General features: G+C 35.6%; 1 protein-coding gene across 3 annotated transcripts in view; it reads right to left on the bottom strand.

Moving 5' to 3' along the window:
• The window catches only part of LOC115215724 (phosphatidylinositol phosphatase PTPRQ), a 135,053-nt gene extending 120,535 nt beyond the window's left edge, over window positions 1-14,518 (bottom strand). For 2 of the 3 annotated variants that reach the window (XR_005000742.1, XM_029785015.2), the window contains exon 1: window positions 14,368-14,506. Coding sequence is in view for 1 of the 3 variants with exons in the window: in XM_029785015.2 (XP_029640875.1) it covers window positions 14,368-14,451 (84 nt within the window). In the remaining 2 variants the exon portion in view is untranslated. Of the gene's footprint in view, window positions 1-14,367 lie in introns of all 3 variants that reach the window. The other variant, XR_005000741.1, reaches the window with a different exon arrangement.
• Window positions 14,519-21,162: the final 6,644 nt, after the last annotated feature.

Genomic DNA, 21,162 nt, shown 5'->3' with positions numbered 1-21,162 from the left:
TTCATTTCCCAATATAGGGAACATTGTGTAGATAGTGCCTAGTTTACTGGGCGGAACACCATTCAAACTCATATATCCTACGTTATTGTATCTGTTGTAGGAACCTCATGCAAGGGTGCATTAAGGCTTGGTTTGCAGCTCACTGAAGAGAAAGATAACTCTGACTCCAAGCTCAAGCAGATGGGGTACATTAATCTTGTCAGAAAATCCGTTTGGAGAAGGATGCTTTGACATAACAATTACAACCTGAGTGCCTCATTATCATTATTCCAGCTTGCTAGGCCATATCTTATGAACTCTAGGGGATGGGGGGTGTCTTTATTGTGCTCATTGCATTTCCCATTAAAAAAAACTCAGTTTTGCTGCCATCATTTTAACCACCAAATGTATATATATATATATATATATATATATATCTATATATATATATATATGGTATATATATATACATGTATGTATATATATTTGTGTGTGGTGTATATATATACTTTTTTACTCTTTTACTTGTTTCAGTCATTTGACTGCGGCCATGCTGGAGCACCGCCTTTAGTCGAGCAAATCGACCCTGGGACTTATTCTTTGTAAGCCCAGTACTTATTCTATTGGTGTCTTTTGCCGAAATGCTAAGTGACGGGGACGTAAACACTCCAGCATCGGTTGTCAAGCAATGCTAGGGGAACAAACACAGACACACAAACACACACACATACATATATATATATATATATATACATACATATATACGACAGGCTTCTTTCAGTTTCCGTCTACCAAATCCACTCACAAGGCATTGGTCGGCCCAGGGCTATAGCAGAAGACACTTGCCCAAGATGCCACGCAGTGGGACTGAACCCGGAACCATGTGGTTGGTAAGCAAGCTACTTACCACACAGCCACTCCTACGCCTATATATATATGTATATAATATATGTGTGTGTGTGTATATATATATAATATATAATATATAAATTAGAGAAAATCCACTATTATGCAATTCAAACAATGATAGACATAAACCAAATCATAAATAAAAAATAAAATATTATATATTGATTATTTATTGATTATTCATTTTATACTTTTTGTGATCTAGTTATATGTTTTATAAAAACATATTTTATTTTTTATTTATGATTTGGTTTATGTCTATCATTGTTTGAATTGCATAATAGTAGTTTTTTCTCTAATGTATATATTATATATTTATAGTGAAATTTGATTTAATACTAAATTGAATTTTTCCCTGTAAGTTTAGACTTATACTCCCTAATATCATTATTATATATAATACATATATATGTGTGTGTGTGTGTCTATGTATATATGTATATATATATACGTGTATAATATATGTATATATATATATATATTGTGTGTGTGTGTATATATGTTTGTGTATATATATATATATATATTATATATATATGAATATATATATGTATATGTATGTATATATATATAAAGATATATATATATATATGTATGTATATATATATACACACATATATATATATATATATATAGTATATATATATATGTATGTATATTATATATATATATATATATGTATGTATATATAATATATATATATATGTATGTATGTATATATATATATATATATATATGTATGTATATATATATATATATAATATATATATATATATATATATATATATATATATATATAATATACATATATATATATATATATGAAAGAATGGAGTCGAACGAAGATTTTAACAAAATTCCTTTACTTTCAACACATGTTTCGAAGACTGCGTATTCTTAATTCCGAACGAATAAAGGGTGCATTATGCCGCCTTCTCATCAGGAAAGACAAGGAACCTCTATCAGCCTCAAGACGGACAAAAACTTTTTTATGGCGTCCTACATGGTGTTCACAGTGAACACCATGTAGGAAGCCATAAAAAAGTTCACAGTGAACAACATGTAGGAAGCCATAAAAAAGTTCACAGTGAACACCATGTAGGAAGCCATAAAATGTTTTTGTCCGTCTTGAGGCTGATAGAGTTTCCTTGTCTTTCCTGATGAGAAGACGGCATAATGCACCCTTTATTCCTTCGGAGGTAAGAATATGCAGTCTTCGAAACATGTGTTGAAAATAAAGAAATTTTGTTAAAATCTTCGTTCGACTCCATTCTTTCATTTATTCATTTTAAAAAATACACAAATTACCACACAAGAACATGGGATTTCTACCCTTGGCATGTAGCTACAACCGTGTTTTCTGACGTGAATTTGCTACCCAGGTATCGATTAACCGAATTATCAATACTAGGATAATTCATTCACCTACTTAAATATATATATATATTGAAATCAAATTGAACCAGCCAGGATCCCTGGTCTGGTGGTATGTAAAAAGCACTATCCGACTCGTGGCCGATGCCAGCGCCGCCTCGGCTGGCTTCCGTGCCGGTGGCACATAAAATACACCAATCCGACCGTGGCCGTTGCCAGCCTCGCCTGGCACCTGTGCAGGTGGCACATAAAAAGCACCCACTACACTCACGGAGTGGTTGGCGTTAGGAAGGGCATCCAGCTGTAGAAACACTGCCAGATCAGACTGGAGCCTGGTGCAGACTTCTGGCTTCCCAGATCCCCGGTCGAACTGTCCAACCCATGCTAGCATGGAGAACGGACGTTAAACGATGATGATGATGATAATGATGTGTGTGTGTGTATGTATGTGTGTGTATGATGTGTGTGTATGATGTGTGTGTGTGTATATCTTTTAAAAGATAAAAGACAAGTAAAAGATACATATGTACATATCTATATCTATCTATCTATCTATCAGTATATACATACACACACACTCACACACACATACACACACACACACACACACATATATATCTCATTTAATGCAGCAACATATAATTCATTTAAGGAGCTACTAACAGTTTTATGCTGGGAGACATTGATGTAGGGAGGTTTTTATAACAAGCCTTGTGTCCCTAAGTAATCTTGTATCTTTTTTTTTTTCAGTATGATGCGTGTGAGGTAAGTGCGTATATCTGGATTTTCATATATTGGGTCATCCCATAAGTAATGCAGTTTTTTTATACTACTTTTATTTTTCAAAATTAAGATAAACAAAGTTCTTTTTTAATCTAAAATACACTCTCCTTCATTTTCTACAATGCTCTTCCATCTATCTGGTAGACTTGCAAGGCTCCTCTTCCAAAATTCACTTGTCCATGATGAAAAATACTCCTCCAGTACTGTTCTCACCTCATCTATAGATTTATATTTTTTCCATCCAAATGATTTTGAGGACTGTAGAATAAATGATAATCAGATGGGGTAATGTCCAGCGAATATGGTGGGGTGGGGTCATTGTTTCCCATTCAAACTGCTCCAGCCTTTGGAATGTCATCTTGCTGTATGTGGCTGAGCATTATCCTGATGGAAGAACACCTTTCATCTTGAAACCAAAGATGATTGTTTTTCTTCTAGCACTGGTGTCGATGAATGGTTAAATGACCAAATCCAAGCTTCTCTGCTAGTTCCTCAACAATTGCGATGGGATTTTGTTCCACCAGGGTTTGCAAGACGTCCCCGTTGAGCTCTACAGCTCTTCCAGGATGATACTCATCTTCTAGGCTGTAGTTTCCAGCTCCAAATTTCTGGAACTACTGTTGACACTGGCTTACGTTTATTGTCCAATCCCCATATACTGCATTAATATTCCTCGCACTTTCCTTTGCTTTATTGTCTTTATTGAACTCATAAAGCAAAATATACTGAATATGCTTTTTGTGACCTCCAATATAGCTTTGAAAAAAAACTTTTAAAATCAAACTGTACTCTTCAAAACTTGCACTAAGAATAAGTACAAGATAAAATTACTGCCTGCTTTTATAGGAAGTTGATGCAGGTAGTTTATCCTGTTCCCCCTTCAACTTTTAATTCATGCAATTGAAAAAAAAAAATGCAAAATATTGCACACTGGGTTCCTAACACTACAAGTAATTGCTCTGTAGCAAAATGGCTATTCTTCACTCTAAAACTAATGCCACACTTCTGGTTTCCTCAGCTAACAAAATATCATAAGAAAATTTTTTAAAAATTATAATGCAATTCCAAATAAAAAACATGCACTCTCACACTTTCATACTCAAAGAATGTTATAAGTGTGTATGCATGTGATTATAATTATATAATATCCCATGTGACCAAAATGACTGAAGATTTTGATTTCAGTTGAGTTTAATCTCCTTAGATTTGATGCAAATCAGAATTATGCTTTCTCTTTCAATCAGACCATTATATATCAATCAATAACCAAAATAAATCATATAAAGTAAATTTGGCAGTTAGCATAAAAGAATAATTTATATAACACTCTACAGTACTTACAAATTACTTAATCTTTTTGACAAGTAATTTGATTTGAAATTATGTGTTGGGATTAATGGCTTTATCTCTATATATAAAGTTGAAGTTGTCTATGTATGGCAGGTTTGATAGCCTTCAATTAACACTATCTCCTCCGAGACCCTGCGGCGCAAGTTGACCAAAATTGAGAGTATGATAGAAGAAGGCTTGCTCTTCATTCCGTAGAAGAAAATATTCAAATCGAGCCATGTTAAGACCAAAAAATTATTTACATCAAAAATGTGCTTTTTTCCTATGAAAATCCCTATTTTTTAACGATTTTTTGACTGCTGTGTCACCATTTTTTGGTGTATTTCAACCAGAAATATGTTCATTTAAAGAGAATAACAAGCTACATGATGCAAAATTTTTACTTTTCAAAAATTCCAAATCTAAAGGGTCGTAAAGAAAACAAACCCGAGCGATGCCAGTCTATAATTAAAGCTCAAACTCCTTTGTTGAGCGTTTATGACTTGGGCACTGATTTCACTGTTTTACTGTTTGCCAATGAATTAGAACAGCTCTTCTCAAGCTTTTTTACTTATCTTCTTTCTTCTACTTTCTCTTTTTCAATGCCATCTTGCTAAGATTCAGCAAAATTAGATACACTGTATGTCACTTTATCACTGTATCAACCAGACTATCAGATATTGTTATAAACAACTGGTCACAATGCACTTCCTTGCATTGTTGTAGCTTTCAAATGATGCCACTCCTTTGGTTAGGCATGCAAGCCAACATTCCCCCTGAATGAAATGCAGGGTTACTCACTTTCAAACAATTGGCCTGGGAATAATGTGAAGTGAAGTGTTTTGCTCAAGAATACAATGTATTGCTGGGAATTGATTTTGAAGTCATGTGTACAGCTCCCTAACCACTAGGCTATGTGCTTTTACACACTACATGTACATATGCATATATATGCACATACAAGTCAGTACATTAATCAACACTACAGGTATAGTAGGTGTCATAAATGCATGTAAGGAAATATCTACAAATTTGAACAATATCTTAAATAATCTATTTGTTCTTTGCTTACAGTTTCAATGTATAGGTGGGATGCATTCAGTTTTAAGTAGTTCCTTATTCACATTTCAAAGTATATTATTGCTGCTGTGGATATTGTTATTGTTATTGTTGTTGTTCCTGATAACCAATGTCTGCAAGATAACTCACCAAAAAAATAAAGATGTCTTTGTACTTTACAAAGTCTGCAAAACCTCTGACCCTTCTCTTCCCTTACCAAGAAAGTCTTTACCAAGTTTGTGGAATCTTTCTATTGATCATATCTCAACCAAAGTGGGTCTGTATGTAGTACATCTCTGGGAAAATCCATCCCAATGTTTGTTGTGTCCTTTACTTCTCACTCTAAACAGCATGCACACAATAATGCATACTTTCTCCAATTGACCAATTTTATCACTACAGTTTCTACATGTGAAAATTCCTCCTGTTGCACATAATAACAGCCAACTAGCAAAGGCTGGCATTAAGCTTGTATTATTCCAATGTGTCTAGCATATGAAACAAACTTTTTGTCATTATTCTGGCAGTCTTAGAATCTAACTATTACCTAATGAAGTGGGTGTCTCTTGGCAGAGCAGCTGAACACAGTAAGATCAAAATGCAATTGTGTTACCCAAAATTTTCACTGGTATTGAGAATAGCTGTCTGGTTGAATAAGAGATCTAATATATGAAATTGAATGCTTTATTCCCTGTATTCTACACATTGGTGACAAATCTCATTTCAGCATGTGGCTGGTAGTGAGTACAAGACATAAATGAGGACCATCAACACTGAAATGCTAGCCACTATTGGGGTGATTATTTGTCTTTCCGTGTAATATATTTTGTATTTTTGAATATATCACATCTATAAGAAATGTTATCTTGGACAAATACTGCTATAGCTGGCCTAATACTGCTTCAGTTGCACATTCCAGAGGTGTGTGTGTGTGTCTGCATAAATGTACATATATATATATAAATATGTATGAATATCAGTCAGTATGTGTATTGGTTTGAAAAGATGTACACTCTAAAACATTAGAGCAGTAATACTGTGACTGGTTAGAGGGTGATCATTGGTTTTCCACTTATAATACTTTTCAAGGTGCAGAACAAATGACCACTCTCTGGTCAGCCATAACAAATAGACTTCTAAGTATGCTTGTCTATGTATCTCTCTCTCTCTCTCTATATATATATATATATATATATATATATACACACACACACATATACTTACACATATATATACACATATACATACATATATATATACATATACATATATATACACATATACATACACATATATATACACATATACATATATAATATATACATGTACATACTTATATACATATATATATGTATATATATCTTTATATACATACATATATATATATACATTTACTTATATACATACATATATATATACATTTACTTATATATTCATCATCATCGTTTAACGTTCGCTTTCCATGCTAGCATGGGTTGGACGATTTGACTGAGGGCTGGTGAACCAGATGGTTGCACCAGACTTCAATCTTGATCTGGTAGGGTTTCTACAGCTTGATGCTCTTCCTTTTGTCAACCACTATGGAATTCAGCAAACATCATCTCCCTTTCCTTGATCTCCTAATTATAAAAACACCTAACAACCAAATCATAACCGACATCTACCATAAACCTACAGACTCACAACAATACCTCCTCTTCAGTTCATGCCACCCAAAGCAGACCAAGATAAATATCCCCTTCAACTTAGCTAAAATGATTTGCACCATTGTCTCAGATCCCAAAACTCGAGAAATACGCCTTCAAGACCTCAAAAAAACACTATTACAACACCAATATTCCTCCACACTCACAGACTATGGAATAAAATGTGCCAAGGAACTCAACAATAATACACTGAAAACCACCCAACACAGTAACACATTCAACCTCAAAATACTTCTATACATTTCCACCCACAACCCCAAAAATATCGAAGCATACACCACAATCATACAAAACCTCCCCTTAATGTCCACAGACCCAAAAATGAATAATATTATCAATACACATAAAATCCTTAAATGCAAAAGGCAATATAAATCATTGAAAAAACTCTTAACAAATGCCAAACTTCACACACCACATCCACCCCCATCAGTTAAAAAATGTGCATGCCCTAACTGTGGTACCTGCCCCTTCCTACCTGAAGGCTCTGAATTTACTTTCAAACAAGAAACAAAGTTTAAAATCAAGACCAACTTCTCTTATTCCTCCGAGAACCTCACTTACGTTCTTACATGTGCTGGTTGCCAACACACTTATATTGGATAAACGACCCTTCCTTTACACAGAAGAGTAGCAGTCCATAAAGAACAGATAAATCTCCCACAATACCGTCAAATTCCATTCAGTAGCCACATAGACTCTTGTGCTAGAAATAAAAAATCCCAATTTCATATATTCCCTTTTTATCAATGTAAAGATAGAATCTCTACACAAGAAAGAATCAACAAGGAGAATCTTTTTATTGAAAATTTCCAAACGCTTCTTAATATGCAAACTCCACTGTGACCGTATTCCTTTTTCTAGCATCCTGTCTGACAAAAAATAGATATAAGCATCCTGTTTGACAAAAAATCCAGCATTCTAATGAAAGAGTATAAAATCCACAGAATTGTCTCCCCTTATTCACAGGAACTAGATAACTCCTACTCCATTTCCTTGTTTTGACACATAAGCATCCAACATTTTCACACAAAACACTACACTTAAACTCATGCAAAGAAGCTTTTCCACGGATTACTATTGAACTCTAAAAGAATAAAGACACTACAATGTACTGGTATACTTATTTATTAATTTTTGTATATATTTTATTTTTTTGAAAAAACATTGTAAATTTAATTTTTTTCCCCTCCCTCAATTTAAAAAAAATTTTTTCCCCTTCCAAATCTTGAAAATTTGCCTTGCGATGAAAGCCGGTCTTATTTCTTTTTTTATTTTTCATACACCCATTTTTATTAAAATTTACATTACAATTTATCATTCTGCCTTATTATTTTTTCCTCTCCTATACATATACATATATACATATATTCTTTTATTCTATTATTTGTTTCAATCATTTGAGTGTGGCCATGCTGGAGCACTGTCTTTAGTCAAAGAAATTAACCCCAGGATTTATTCTTTGTAAGCTTAGTACTTATTCTATCAGTCTCTTTTACCAAACCGCTAAGTTACAAGGACGTAAACACACTAACATCAGTTGGGGTGATAAACACAGACACACAAACATATACATATATATATATATATATATATATATATATATATATATATATACATATGTATATATACGATGGGCTTCTTTCAGTTTACTCTTACAAGGCTTTGATTGGCCCGGGGCTATAGTAGAAGACACTTGCGTAAGCTGGAACCATGTGGTTGGGAAGCAAGCTTCTCACCACACAGCCATGCCATATATATATACACATATATGTATATACATATATGCATACACACACAGACTTATATAAATATATAGACATACATATACTCTACATAGGTATATATATATGATGATGATATGCATATATATAGCTATCTGCAGCTAGGAGACAGGTTTAATTAGCCAGAGGGAAAGCATATAAGAAAAAATTTGCCAATTTTTTGCACCGTGAGGACCAAAGACTTGAGGTATTTTGTGTTGCAAGACAGTGTGTGAGAGAGAATCATGATGTCATAAGAGAGAAATGTTTCTGCATGGATGATGACTCACTTGTATTTAATGAGGCTACAAGGAGTGAGACTTGGAGACACCACTATGAAAGGTTGCTAAATAAAGAGAATGAACGGGAGAAAGAGAGTCTGCCGAATGTCTACCCAACAGAGGGACCAGCTATCTGTATTCATAGTACCTTGGTAGATAAAGCAATTATGGGTATGAAGACAGGGAAAGCCCCCAGCCCATCAGGAATCACTGCAGAGATGCTTAAAATATCTGGCAGCGTAGGCTATAGTCTAGTCACCCATATAGTCAACCAGGTGATACATGAAGGAGTCATACCCAATGACTGTTGTAGCAGCACCATAATTAACTGCTACAAAGGTAATGGTGATGCATTAGATACAAAACATTACAGAGGTATCAAGTTGTTGGATCAGGTAATGTAAGTCACAGAGAGGTTCATAGCCCAACTAATTAGGGAGAGAGCCAGTTTAGATGAGATGCTGTTTGGGTTTGTGCCAGGGAAAAGCACCACTGATGATATATTTCTGATAAGACAGCTGCAGGAGAAATAATTAGCCAAAGATAAACCTCTGTACCTGGCTTTCATTGACATGGACAAAGCCTTTGACAGGGTATCCCGATTCCTTATCTGGTGGACAATGAGGAAACTAAGGATAGAGGAATGGTTAATGAGAGCTGTACAAGCCATGTACATGGATGCTATCTGTAAGGTGAGGGTTGGCAATGAGTACAGTGATTAATTTCGGTTAGGGGTAGGGATCCACCAAGGATCAGTCCTCAGCCCCCTCATATTCATCATAGTCCTCCAGACAATAACAGAGGAATTCAAGACAGAATACCCCTGGGAGCTTCTCTATGCTGATGACTTTACTCTTATTGCTGTGTCACTATCAGAACTAAAGGAGAAGTTTCAGTTATGGAAGCAAGGATTAGAATCGAAGGGCCTTAGAGTCAACCTAGCAGAAACCAAAGTTTTAATAAGTAGGAAGGCAAACAAACCACAAATCCCTTCAGGTAGATGGGCCTGCTTGATCTGTAGAAAAGGTGTAGGTAGAAACTCCATAAGATGTACCCAGTGTAAGCTATGGGCACATAAGAGGTGCAGCAATATCAAAGGAAGGCTAATTGGGAAGATAGTTTTTGTGTGTGGCAAATGGTGCAAAGAACAGCTTCCGTTACCTAGGTGACCAAGTCAGTAGTAGGGGTGGATGCTCTGAAAGTGTAGCTGCTAGAATAAGAATAGCCTGGGCAAAGTTCAGAAAGCACCTACCTCTGCTGGTGACAAAGGGCCTCTCACTCAGAGTAAAAGGTAGACTGTACGATGCATGTGTGCGAATAGCCATGCTACATGGCTGTGAAACATGAACCGTGACTGCTGAGGTCATGCATAAGTTTGCAAGGAATGATGCCAATATGCTCTGCTGGATGTGTAATATTAGTGTGCATACACAACAGAGTGTAAGCACCCTGAGAGAAAAGTTGGGTATAAAAAGCATCAGATGTGGTGTGCAAAAGAGACGACTGTGCTGGTATGGTCATGTGTTGTGTATGGATGAGGACAGCTGTGTGAAAAAGTGTCACACTCTTGCAGTTGAGGGAACCTGTGGAAGAGGTAGACCCAGGAAGACCTGGAGGAGGTGGTCCAGCATGACCTTTGAACATTGGCCCTCACAGAGGCAATGACAGGTGACCGAGACCTTTGGAGATACGCTGTATCTCAGCAAGCCAAGTGAGACCTTAACCGTGGCCTATGCCAGTGCTGTATAACCAGCCCATTTAAGTCTACCTTTCAATCATTGGACAATAAATTGCGCTTGCAAAGACCTGTTGAAAATCGTTGTCGTGGCTGATGACAGTACCACCTATTGGCACCCAAGCCAGTGGAATGTTAAAAGCACCATTTGAGCATGATCGTTGCCAGGGCCACTGACTGGCTCTGGTGTCAGTAGCATGTAAGAAGCACCATTTGAGCATGATCGCTACATACATACATATATATATATATGCATATATATATATATATATATATGCATATATATACATACACACACACACACACACATATATATATGCATATATATATATAAACATATATATATATACACTCACACATACATATATTTCTATATGTACATACATGCATGTATAAATGTTTGTATGTATTTGCATACATTTTGTATTTTAATTAATATGTATTCATATGACTGTGTTTGCATACACACACACACACACACACACACATATATATATATTTAAGGTGTGTTCCATTAGGAATGTAGTAGATACAAAATAGAGCTTGTTCACCCTTAGAATTACCAAATAGCTGGTAGTGTTACATTATACTTCCAAGTCTGGGTTTAGGCATTCATCATGTGTGAAAATAAATTGATTAAAATAGTCAGCAACAAGGGGTACGGTTAGACAGCTATTAAAAAACACTACACATGTTTCGATACAACATAGATCTACATAGACATAGAATTTAAATTAAGCAATGACTTACCTGCATAATGAGATCCAGTTGTGTTTCCTCAGGTGATGTACAGTTGTTCCTTCATCTATCTTCATTTTTTGTTTTCTGTGATGTGTTAGCATTGAAGTCAAAGGTTTACTAACAGAACAGTAATTGTATATCACCTGAGGAGATACAACTTGATCTCATTATATAGGTAAACCGTTGCTTAATTTAAATCCTGTGTATATGTGGATCTATGTTGTATTGAAACATGTGTAGTGTTTATTAAATATCTGTCTAACTGTACTCCTTTTTGTTGACAAAATTTTGTTCAGTTATATATATTATTTATTATATTATATTATATTATATATACATATATATATATATATATATATATATAATATATATATATATATTATATATATATATAGGCATAGGAGTGGCTGTGTGGTAAGTTTTCCACCTGGAGTTGAGCCCGAGTGGATAGAGGACTCTATCCGCCGGGGTCTGGGTGGTAGCAGTACCAAGCTGCTTAATGTGAAAGTGGTGCCTGCGGCTGATTGGGAGGGGTCAAAAGCTGTTTTGACCCTATGGACCCAATTAGCCGAAAGTCTGGTTTTTCCAGATTTTTTGAGGATGGCCGGGTCTAGGTATCTGGTGATGCTCAAGGGACATCCACCCAAGTGTCACCTGTGCCTGGAGACCGGCCACATTAAGAAAAACTGCCCCAAGGACCAAAATAGGATCCTGGAGCAGTTAATAGTGGAATCTCTCCCTGCTCCCTCAATGGAGGGAGAGAAGGAGAAGGATGATGAGGAGGTTTATACATCCTCGAAAAAATGAAAACGAAAGGTGGGCTGTTGCCCACCGGAGGACCCGAGGGCTGCGGGAGAAAAGGAGGACCTGTTGCGTGCGTCACAGGAAACTCACCCTCTCACGGCCCAGGGAAAAAAGAAAAAAAGAAAGAAGAAAAATGGGACGTTGCCGGCGGATGGTGACACGTGGACGGCATTTCCCAATCCTCCTCAGGCAGGTGTGCCGCTGGAGGATGAATATGTGGTCCTCTTCCACAAAGGAGGAACCATAGAAAACGAAGTAAAGAAAATGGAAAGGAGGGGCCAATGGGAGGGACTTCTGTCCTGCACGGAGGATTCTGAGTGGCCTTCGCAGGTGGCTGCAGAGGTCCTATGGGATAGTGATCTGTGCAGGATCATGAATTCCTTCCCGGAGGACTCCTATAAATTTATACCTGTGTGGTCTGGCCTGGAACCGGGTGCATGCTTCAATGAAGCAAGGTTATTGGTCGGCCGGATAACCTGAACGAGTCTAGAAAATGTGAAACATGTGACTTTTTGTGTGTTTTAAAAAAGAAAAAAGAATTCTGAACATTGTGTTGTTTAAATAAGAGGTTTATTGCCTCATTGTGTTTTGAAAAAAGAACATTCTTTTTGAGAAGCGAAAGTCGGCGGGCGCTTTTTGTCTTCTCCCATCATCATCATTTTTGCATCACCATCATTCATACCATTAATGTCCATGTCCAGCCCGCAAATCTGCCATCTGTGTAATGCCCTTGTGGCAAATTATATGAAATAAAGTAGCTTGCTTACAAACCACATGGTTTAGGGTTCAGTCCCACTGCATGGCACCTTGGGCAAGTGTCTTCTACTATAACCCCAGACTGACCAAAGCCTTGAGGGTGGATTTGGTAGACGGAAACTGAAAGAAGCTCGTTGTATATATATATATGTGTGTGTGTGTGTGTGTGTGTGTGGTGTGTGTGTGGTGTGTGTATGTTTGTGTGTCTGTGTTTATCCCTCCCAACATCGCTTGACAACCGATGCTGGTGTGTTTATATCTCCGTAACATAGCGGTTCGGCAAAAGAGACCGATAGAATAAGTATTAGGCTTACAAAGAATAAGTCCTGGGGGCGATTTGGTCGATTAAAGGCAGTGCTCCAGCATGGCCACAGTCAAAATGATTGAAATAAGTAAAAAAGTAACAGAGTAAAGAGTATATATATATATATTATATATATATATTACGTATATATTAATAGAAATATTAAAATTACTAAGTCTCTTATTTTTAAGAATGCCATATTAGTATGGCGATAACTATTAATGTATATATTATATATATAACAATAAACATCGCCCTTTTTGAAGCCTAGCCAGGCTCATGGGCCCGGTTTCCCAGTTTCTGTGGCATATGTGTTCCCCCCAGCTTGATGGGACGCCAGACCATCGTAGCATTACTCAAGCAACAGGAAGAGAGAGTGAGAGAAAGAGTACAACAGGGGTCACCACCACCCCTGCCAGAGGCTCGTGGAGCTTTTAGGTGTTTTCGCTCAATAAACACACACAGCGCCCAGTCTGGGAATCGAAACCACGATCCTCCGACTGCGAGTCCACTGCCCTAACCACAGCATCGTTGTGCCTCCACAAATATTACATATATATGTATATATATATATATATATATATATATAATATATATTATATATATATATATAATATATATATATATATATTATATATGTGTGGGTCTATGCATTTCATATAGTGAAACAAACAAAATTCCCTTCTTTGATTCATGACCATTGATATTAACATAGAGAGCACAACTAAACTACAAAGCTCTGCACCACACTAAATCATGCAGATCCACAATATACCACACAACACAAGGAGATGCTTCAACAAATTGTAATGTTAAAAGAAATTAATATGAAAATATTACTCACTTGTTTTCCTTCTGACAAGGATTTTGGCAGCAGAACTCCCAGATAAATTAATCCAAAACATATCATGATAGGTTTTACTTCCATGTTTGGTTTTGAGAGAGAAACATAATATATCTTTATATGTGTGTCTATATAGTGTTATGCATGTATGTATGTATGTATGTATGTATGTATGTATGTATATATATATAATATATATATATATATATATATATATATAATATATATATATTATTGTTAACTCTCTGTATATGTATGTTTCTGTGTGCCTATGTTTGTGTGTGTGTATGTGTTTATTATGTATATTTAAGAATTATTTCTTTTGTAGAGACTACTACTAATAATAGTTATTGTTGAAAATTTTTTAAAGTTTGAAAGAGTTATTTTGCTTTGAACTGAAAGTGTTTATATGAAATAGTCATTGTTTTAAATTTCCTAAGTGGTCATTTGATTCAGCAAGGCACTTGTTACTCATAGGTCAGAGTTGTATCTGTTTCTTTGGTTAATTTGTATAAATGATGAAACGAAAGCATCAATTTCTCCTTTTTATTCCTCTCTTTTTAAATTTTACTTATATTTTCTGATTTTTCAATCCTTTTCCATTTTTGAAGAGAGCATCCGAAAACTGATTTGTATTCTTTGTTGTTCTCTCTAAAGGTAAACAGATAAATAGATAGGGTGATTGAGAGTCAAAAAAATAAAAGAAGAAAAATGAGAGAGAAGGAGAGAGAGGGAGAGAGAGGGAAGAAGAGAGAGGGGAGGAGAAAAGTAGATGTATATATTTATATATATAAATATTGCTTTTCATTTGATAGGGTGGGCAGGTGTTGACTGGTTTGTGGATGAATGAGCTTCAGTGATTAAGGTAGTGGTGCAAAGAATCAAATCCTTGAGTCCCTATAACTTTTCTTATATGATGGGTACAGTGTAACAGCTTATTTTACAGTATTTGTGCATGTGTATGTGTGGATGTGTGGATAAGGAAGAATTATTGGTGTGTTATGAGTTTGGCTTGGCATGTGTCATGGTATTCTGTTATTCTTTTACTTTGTTTCAGTCATTTGACTGCGGCCATGCTGGAGCACCACCTTGAAGGGTTTTAGTCAAACAAATTGACCCCAGGACTTATTGATTTTTTTTAAAGTCTAGTACTTATTCTATTGGTCTTTTTTACCAAATCGCTAAGTTACGGGAACATAAACACATCAACGCCAGTTGTCAAGTGGTAATGGAGGAACAAATGCAGACACAAAGACACACACACACACACGATAGGCTTCTTTCAGTTTCTTGTTTCTTTAGCGCCCACAAGGGGCTACACACAGAGGAGACAAACAAGGACAGACAAATGGATAAAGTCGATTACATCGACCCCAGTGCATAACTGGTACTTAATTTATCAACCCCGAAAGGATGAGAGGCAAGGTCAACCACGGCAGAATTTGAACTCAGAACGTTGTGGCAGACGAAATACCGCTAAGCATTCGCCCGGCGTACTAACGTTTCTACCAGCTCACCACTTCTTTCAGTTTCTGTCTATCAAATTAACTCGCAAAGCTTTGGTCAGCCTGGGGCTATAGCAGAAGACATTTGTCCATGGTGCCTTGTGGTTAAGAAACAAGCTCCTTACCACACAGCCACACCCATCCCTTAAAATTTTAGAGTGAACCCCTAATTTACAGAGTGTTCTTGGTACGATCTCAGCTAGTCTCTTAATATGCTAGTGTTGTAAGAAAAGGTGTGAAGGAAAGGACTTGAACCTGTAGTGAGTGGTTTATAATCAGCTGTTGTTTTATGAAAAGTGCAAATGGTGGTAGTTGTGAGGGGCCTGGTGTAGACAATGAGCTAGTCTGTTGCTTCATGTTTGATTCCTACCATTCCTACCATTTGAGGAACTGTATATAAGCTACGTAAACAACTTTCAATACCCTCCCCTCTAGTTAGTAGGGATAATCTATCGTTCAGAAAGATTTCTGATTATTAAAGTGATCAAGGCCCAATGAAGATGATGGTGGTGGCAGGGGTATTGGTAGTGGTGGTGGTGTTTGGTGGTGGTAATGATGGTAGTAGTATTGATAATGGGAAGTGAAAAAGTTGCCTGAAATAAGATTAAAAAAAAAAGAAAAAGGTAATAAAAATATTTTGAAAGAATTGGGGGAAAAAAATAGGAAAGAAAAAAGGAAACAAATGAAAATAATTGTTGAGGAAAGAAAACTGAAAGAAGTGGTATATAGAAGGAAAAACAAATGAAGAGAGTAGAAGTACTCCTCAATGAACCTACCTGTTGTTTCAAGCTGGTATCTGACCATTTTATTATCTACTGGGTGAGTGAATGAGTGAGAGGTAGAGAGAGATAAGGAGAGATAGGGAGAGAGAGAGCAAGCGTGGCTGAGAGGTTTTGATAGCCAGGTCTCTTCTTCCAGTCACGTACAATTCATCTCGCAACAAAGTAACCCTCTTCATAATCAAGTATTTTACTCCATGAGTATTCAGAGCCTATTCAAGCTGACACTACTTTAATATTATTTGTAGTATTAAGAGTAAGCTGTTAGATTGATGAAATTTTTTAGTTGGTGGCACATGTGCGTGACAGTGTATGTATGTGTGTGTGTGTGTGTGTGTATGTGTGTGTGTGTATGTGTGTGTGTTTGCATGTGCGCATGTAAATGTGTGTCATTTCTTGCTTTGTTTTAATATATCTTTTGTTTTTCTATATTTTTTTTTCCACTAATCTTCCTGTTGTTGCGGTTATTGTTGTTGTTGCTGCTGGTTGCTGCTGCTAATGACATTATAGCTTATTGTTCCTAATGTTTGTTGTTGTCGGTGGTGGTGGTGTTGCTGCTGCTGATAACAATGATGATGATGACAATGATGATGATGGTTGATACTGTTGTTGCAACTGTTGTGTTGTATATTGTTTGCTGTTGTTGTTGTCATTGGTATTACTAAGGAGGCTTATATTATGACTGATATTGCTGCAGTTGCTCCTCTTGATGTTGTTGTTGGTGCTGTTTTTGTTGTTGTTGTTACTGATGTTGCTGTTACCTCTAACTTCCATGCTAGATGTTACTGTTGACACCAAAAGTGCAGTTTGTTGTCAATACTGCTGTTGTTGTTGCTGTTGCTGTCATTGCTATGGCTTTTAGCCTCAGGCTTTTGTCCCTAAAAAAATTAGTCCTCTTCTTCTCTTATTTCGTCTCCCCCATCACAATCAGTAATATTTACAATGTTAATTAAACAACACATATGTGACTGTCAGAACCTGCAGAGCCTTGTACAAAATACTCTCTCTCTTTTACTCTTTTACTTGTTTCAGTCATTTGACTGTGGCCATGCTGGAGCACCGCCTTTAGTTGAGCAAATCGACCCCAGTTCTTATTCTTTGTAAGCCTAATACTTATTCTATTGGTCTCTTTTGCTGAACCGCTAAGTTACAGGGACGTAAACACACCAGCATCAGTTGTCAAGCAATGTTAGGGGGACAAACACAGACACAAACACACACACATACAACACACACACACACACACACACACACACACGCATATATACGACGGGCTTATTTCAGTTTCCATCTACCAACTCCACTCACAAGGCTTTGGTTGGCCCGAGGCTACAATAGAAGACACTTGCCCAAGGTGCCATACAGTAGGACTGAACCCGGAACCATGTGGTTTGTAAGCAAGCTACTTACCACACAGCCACTCCTGCGCCTTGCATTATTTACTTACTTTCCATCCTTCCTGGGTTGTTTGTTTTCAAGCAAGAATGAAAGTTGTTTTAATTGATTGACAAGCCCTTGCCCTCTTCTGAATTTGTGGCATTGTGATCCCATTAGAAATCTATGACCCCTTCTGTAACTATATTTCTGACAAAATATGCAAGGTGATGGCATTGTTGTCATTGGCAGCATCAGTAGCAGCATTGTGATCCTCATCATCATCATTGTCACTAGCATCGTCATCATCATCTTTGTCATTGCCATCTTCGTCATCATCATCTTTGTCATCGTCATCGTCATTAGCATCACCATCATCGTCTAGATTATTTACATTGGATGGATATGTATCCTAATCTTGTTTGTTGTTACCACAACGTTTCAGCTGATTTACTCTCCAGCCTTAATCAGGTGTCCTGGTAGAACTTTGAACCCAACTCTGGATTCTCATTCCTAAGGTATTTTTTTGCTGATGTTACTATTATATTATATTATTATTATTATTATTATTATTATCATCATCACCATCATCATCATCATCATCATCATCATCATCATCATCATCATCATCATCATCATTATTATTATTATTATTATTATTATTATTATTATTATTATTATTATTTAAGGCACTGCCTGGAATTGAACTTGCAATCTTAGGTTTAGAAGCCCGCACACTTAACCATTACACTATATGCCTGTGTGCAATTATAGAACAGTATCATCTAAAATATAGAACAGTATCATCAATGTCATTGTCATCATCATCATTAACATCATCCTCATCATTGTCGTCATCATCATCATCATTATCATCGTCATCATCATCATCATTAGCATCATCATCATCATCGTCATCATTTTCATCGTCATTGTCATCATCCTTAGCATCATCATCATTGTCATCGTCGTCATCAACATCATTAGTATCATCATCGTTATTATCGTTGTTATCATCATCATCATTAGCATCATCATCATCTTCATCATTTTCTATGCTTGCATGGGTCACATAGAATTTGTTGAAGGGGATTTTATACAGTTGGATGCCCTTCCTGTCACCAAGCCTCACTTATTTCCAAATAAAGTAATGTTTCCCCTCAGTCAGACATATTTTCATAGGAATTTGGTAATGAAGGATACTCCTTGCGTCATGGTGGCACTTGGTCACGACTATCATGCGATGTCAAGGCAAGGAAATAGTAACACACACACACGCACACATACACATGTATGACAAGTTTCTTTTGGTCTCCATCTACTATATCCACTCACAAGGCTTTGGTTGGTTCAGAGGTATAGTAGAAGTAAGGCGGCGAGCTGGCAGAATCGTTAGCACTCCGGGCGAAATGTGTAGCCATATTTCATCTGCCGCTACGTTCTGAGTTCAAATTCTGCCAAGGTCAACTTTGCCTTTCATCCTTTCGGGGTCGATAAATTAAGTACGAGTTACACACTGGGGTCAATGTAATCGACTTAATCCTTTGTTTGTCCTTGTTTGTCCTCTCTGTGTTTAGCCCCTTGTGGGTAGTAAAAAAATAGGTATAGTAGAAGATATTTGCCAAAGGTACAATCCAATGGTACTGAACCCAGAGCCTTGTGATGGAAACTTTTTACCCCTCAGCCATCCTGTGCCCTATAGCCACAACTGTTCGACCTCATTATCGTCGTCGTCATCATCATCATCATCATCATCATTTAATGCTGGTGTCTTCATGCTTGCATGGGTTGGACAGTTTGACAAGGATCCAGTGAGTAAAAGGACTGCATTCATGCTCCAGTGTTTGTTTTGCCATGGTTTCTAGAGTTGGATACTCATCCCAATGTCAGCACTTTACAATGTGCACTGGGTGCTTCTACATTATAATTAAGTATAAAAAATAATCGTATAGTTGGAGGTGATTTCATAAAATGATTAACTTCTCCAATATTAATATACTTATCACATAACTTAACAAAATGTTTTTATATAAAATTAATATAGTACATATAAATATAAACATTTTAAAACAGATGACACTATATCCTAAGACCAGAGGCAATCTTGAGCAGGGTGGTATCAAGAATGTTTAATAAAATAAGAATTTAAGAAATTTAAAATTAATACAATCAGTACCAGATATATACTGGGGATCAATGCAATGAAGCTTCCAATTATCCAACATACATTTAATCATGTGCAACTGAAAGTAATCAATATTTACAGTGTTCACTATTACTCTTCATTGAGTTCAAATCCCACCGGAGCTGACTTTAACTAGATACTGGCGTCAGACCATAATATTGGTTTTAATGATGAAGTTAATAAAATATAGATCGACATACACACACTCACACACACATTCATATGTATACACACACACCATACATGTATATATATACATATATTTATATATATATATAATATATACTATAATATATATATATATATATATATATATATATATATAATGTTGATATGTTAATGTATGTATGATATATATATATACATAATATATATAATGTTATATGTATGTATGTATGATATATATATATACATAAATAATATATATATATAATAGATAAATAAATAAATATATATATATATATATATATATAAATATATGAATATATATATACATACATATATATATATATATATATATATATATATATATATAATATATATATTATTATATATATATATATATATATATATATATATATATATGCAGGTATGATATATATATATACATAAATATATATATATTTAATAGATAAATAAATAAATATATATATAGTATATATAAATCTATGAATATATATATATATCATACATATATATAATATATATATATATATATCATATATATATATATATCTATATATATATATATATATATATATATGCAGGTATATACGTATATGTAGGTTATAGATGTATGTCTACACTTTACATACACATTCATGCTCATGTATACATATATACATATACAAATGGTATATGCCTATATAAATTGGTGCATATAATATTTATGCATTTTTTGTTTTACATTTATGTATTTAGTACAGTTTGAACTTCAGTGGTTGTTGCTGGT

Source organism: Octopus sinensis, linkage group LG9, assembly GCF_006345805.1.
Source record: "Octopus sinensis linkage group LG9, ASM634580v1, whole genome shotgun sequence".
Taxonomy (NCBI): domain Eukaryota; kingdom Metazoa; phylum Mollusca; class Cephalopoda; order Octopoda; family Octopodidae; genus Octopus; species Octopus sinensis.
This window is presented reverse-complemented; position numbering and strand designations above follow the sequence as displayed.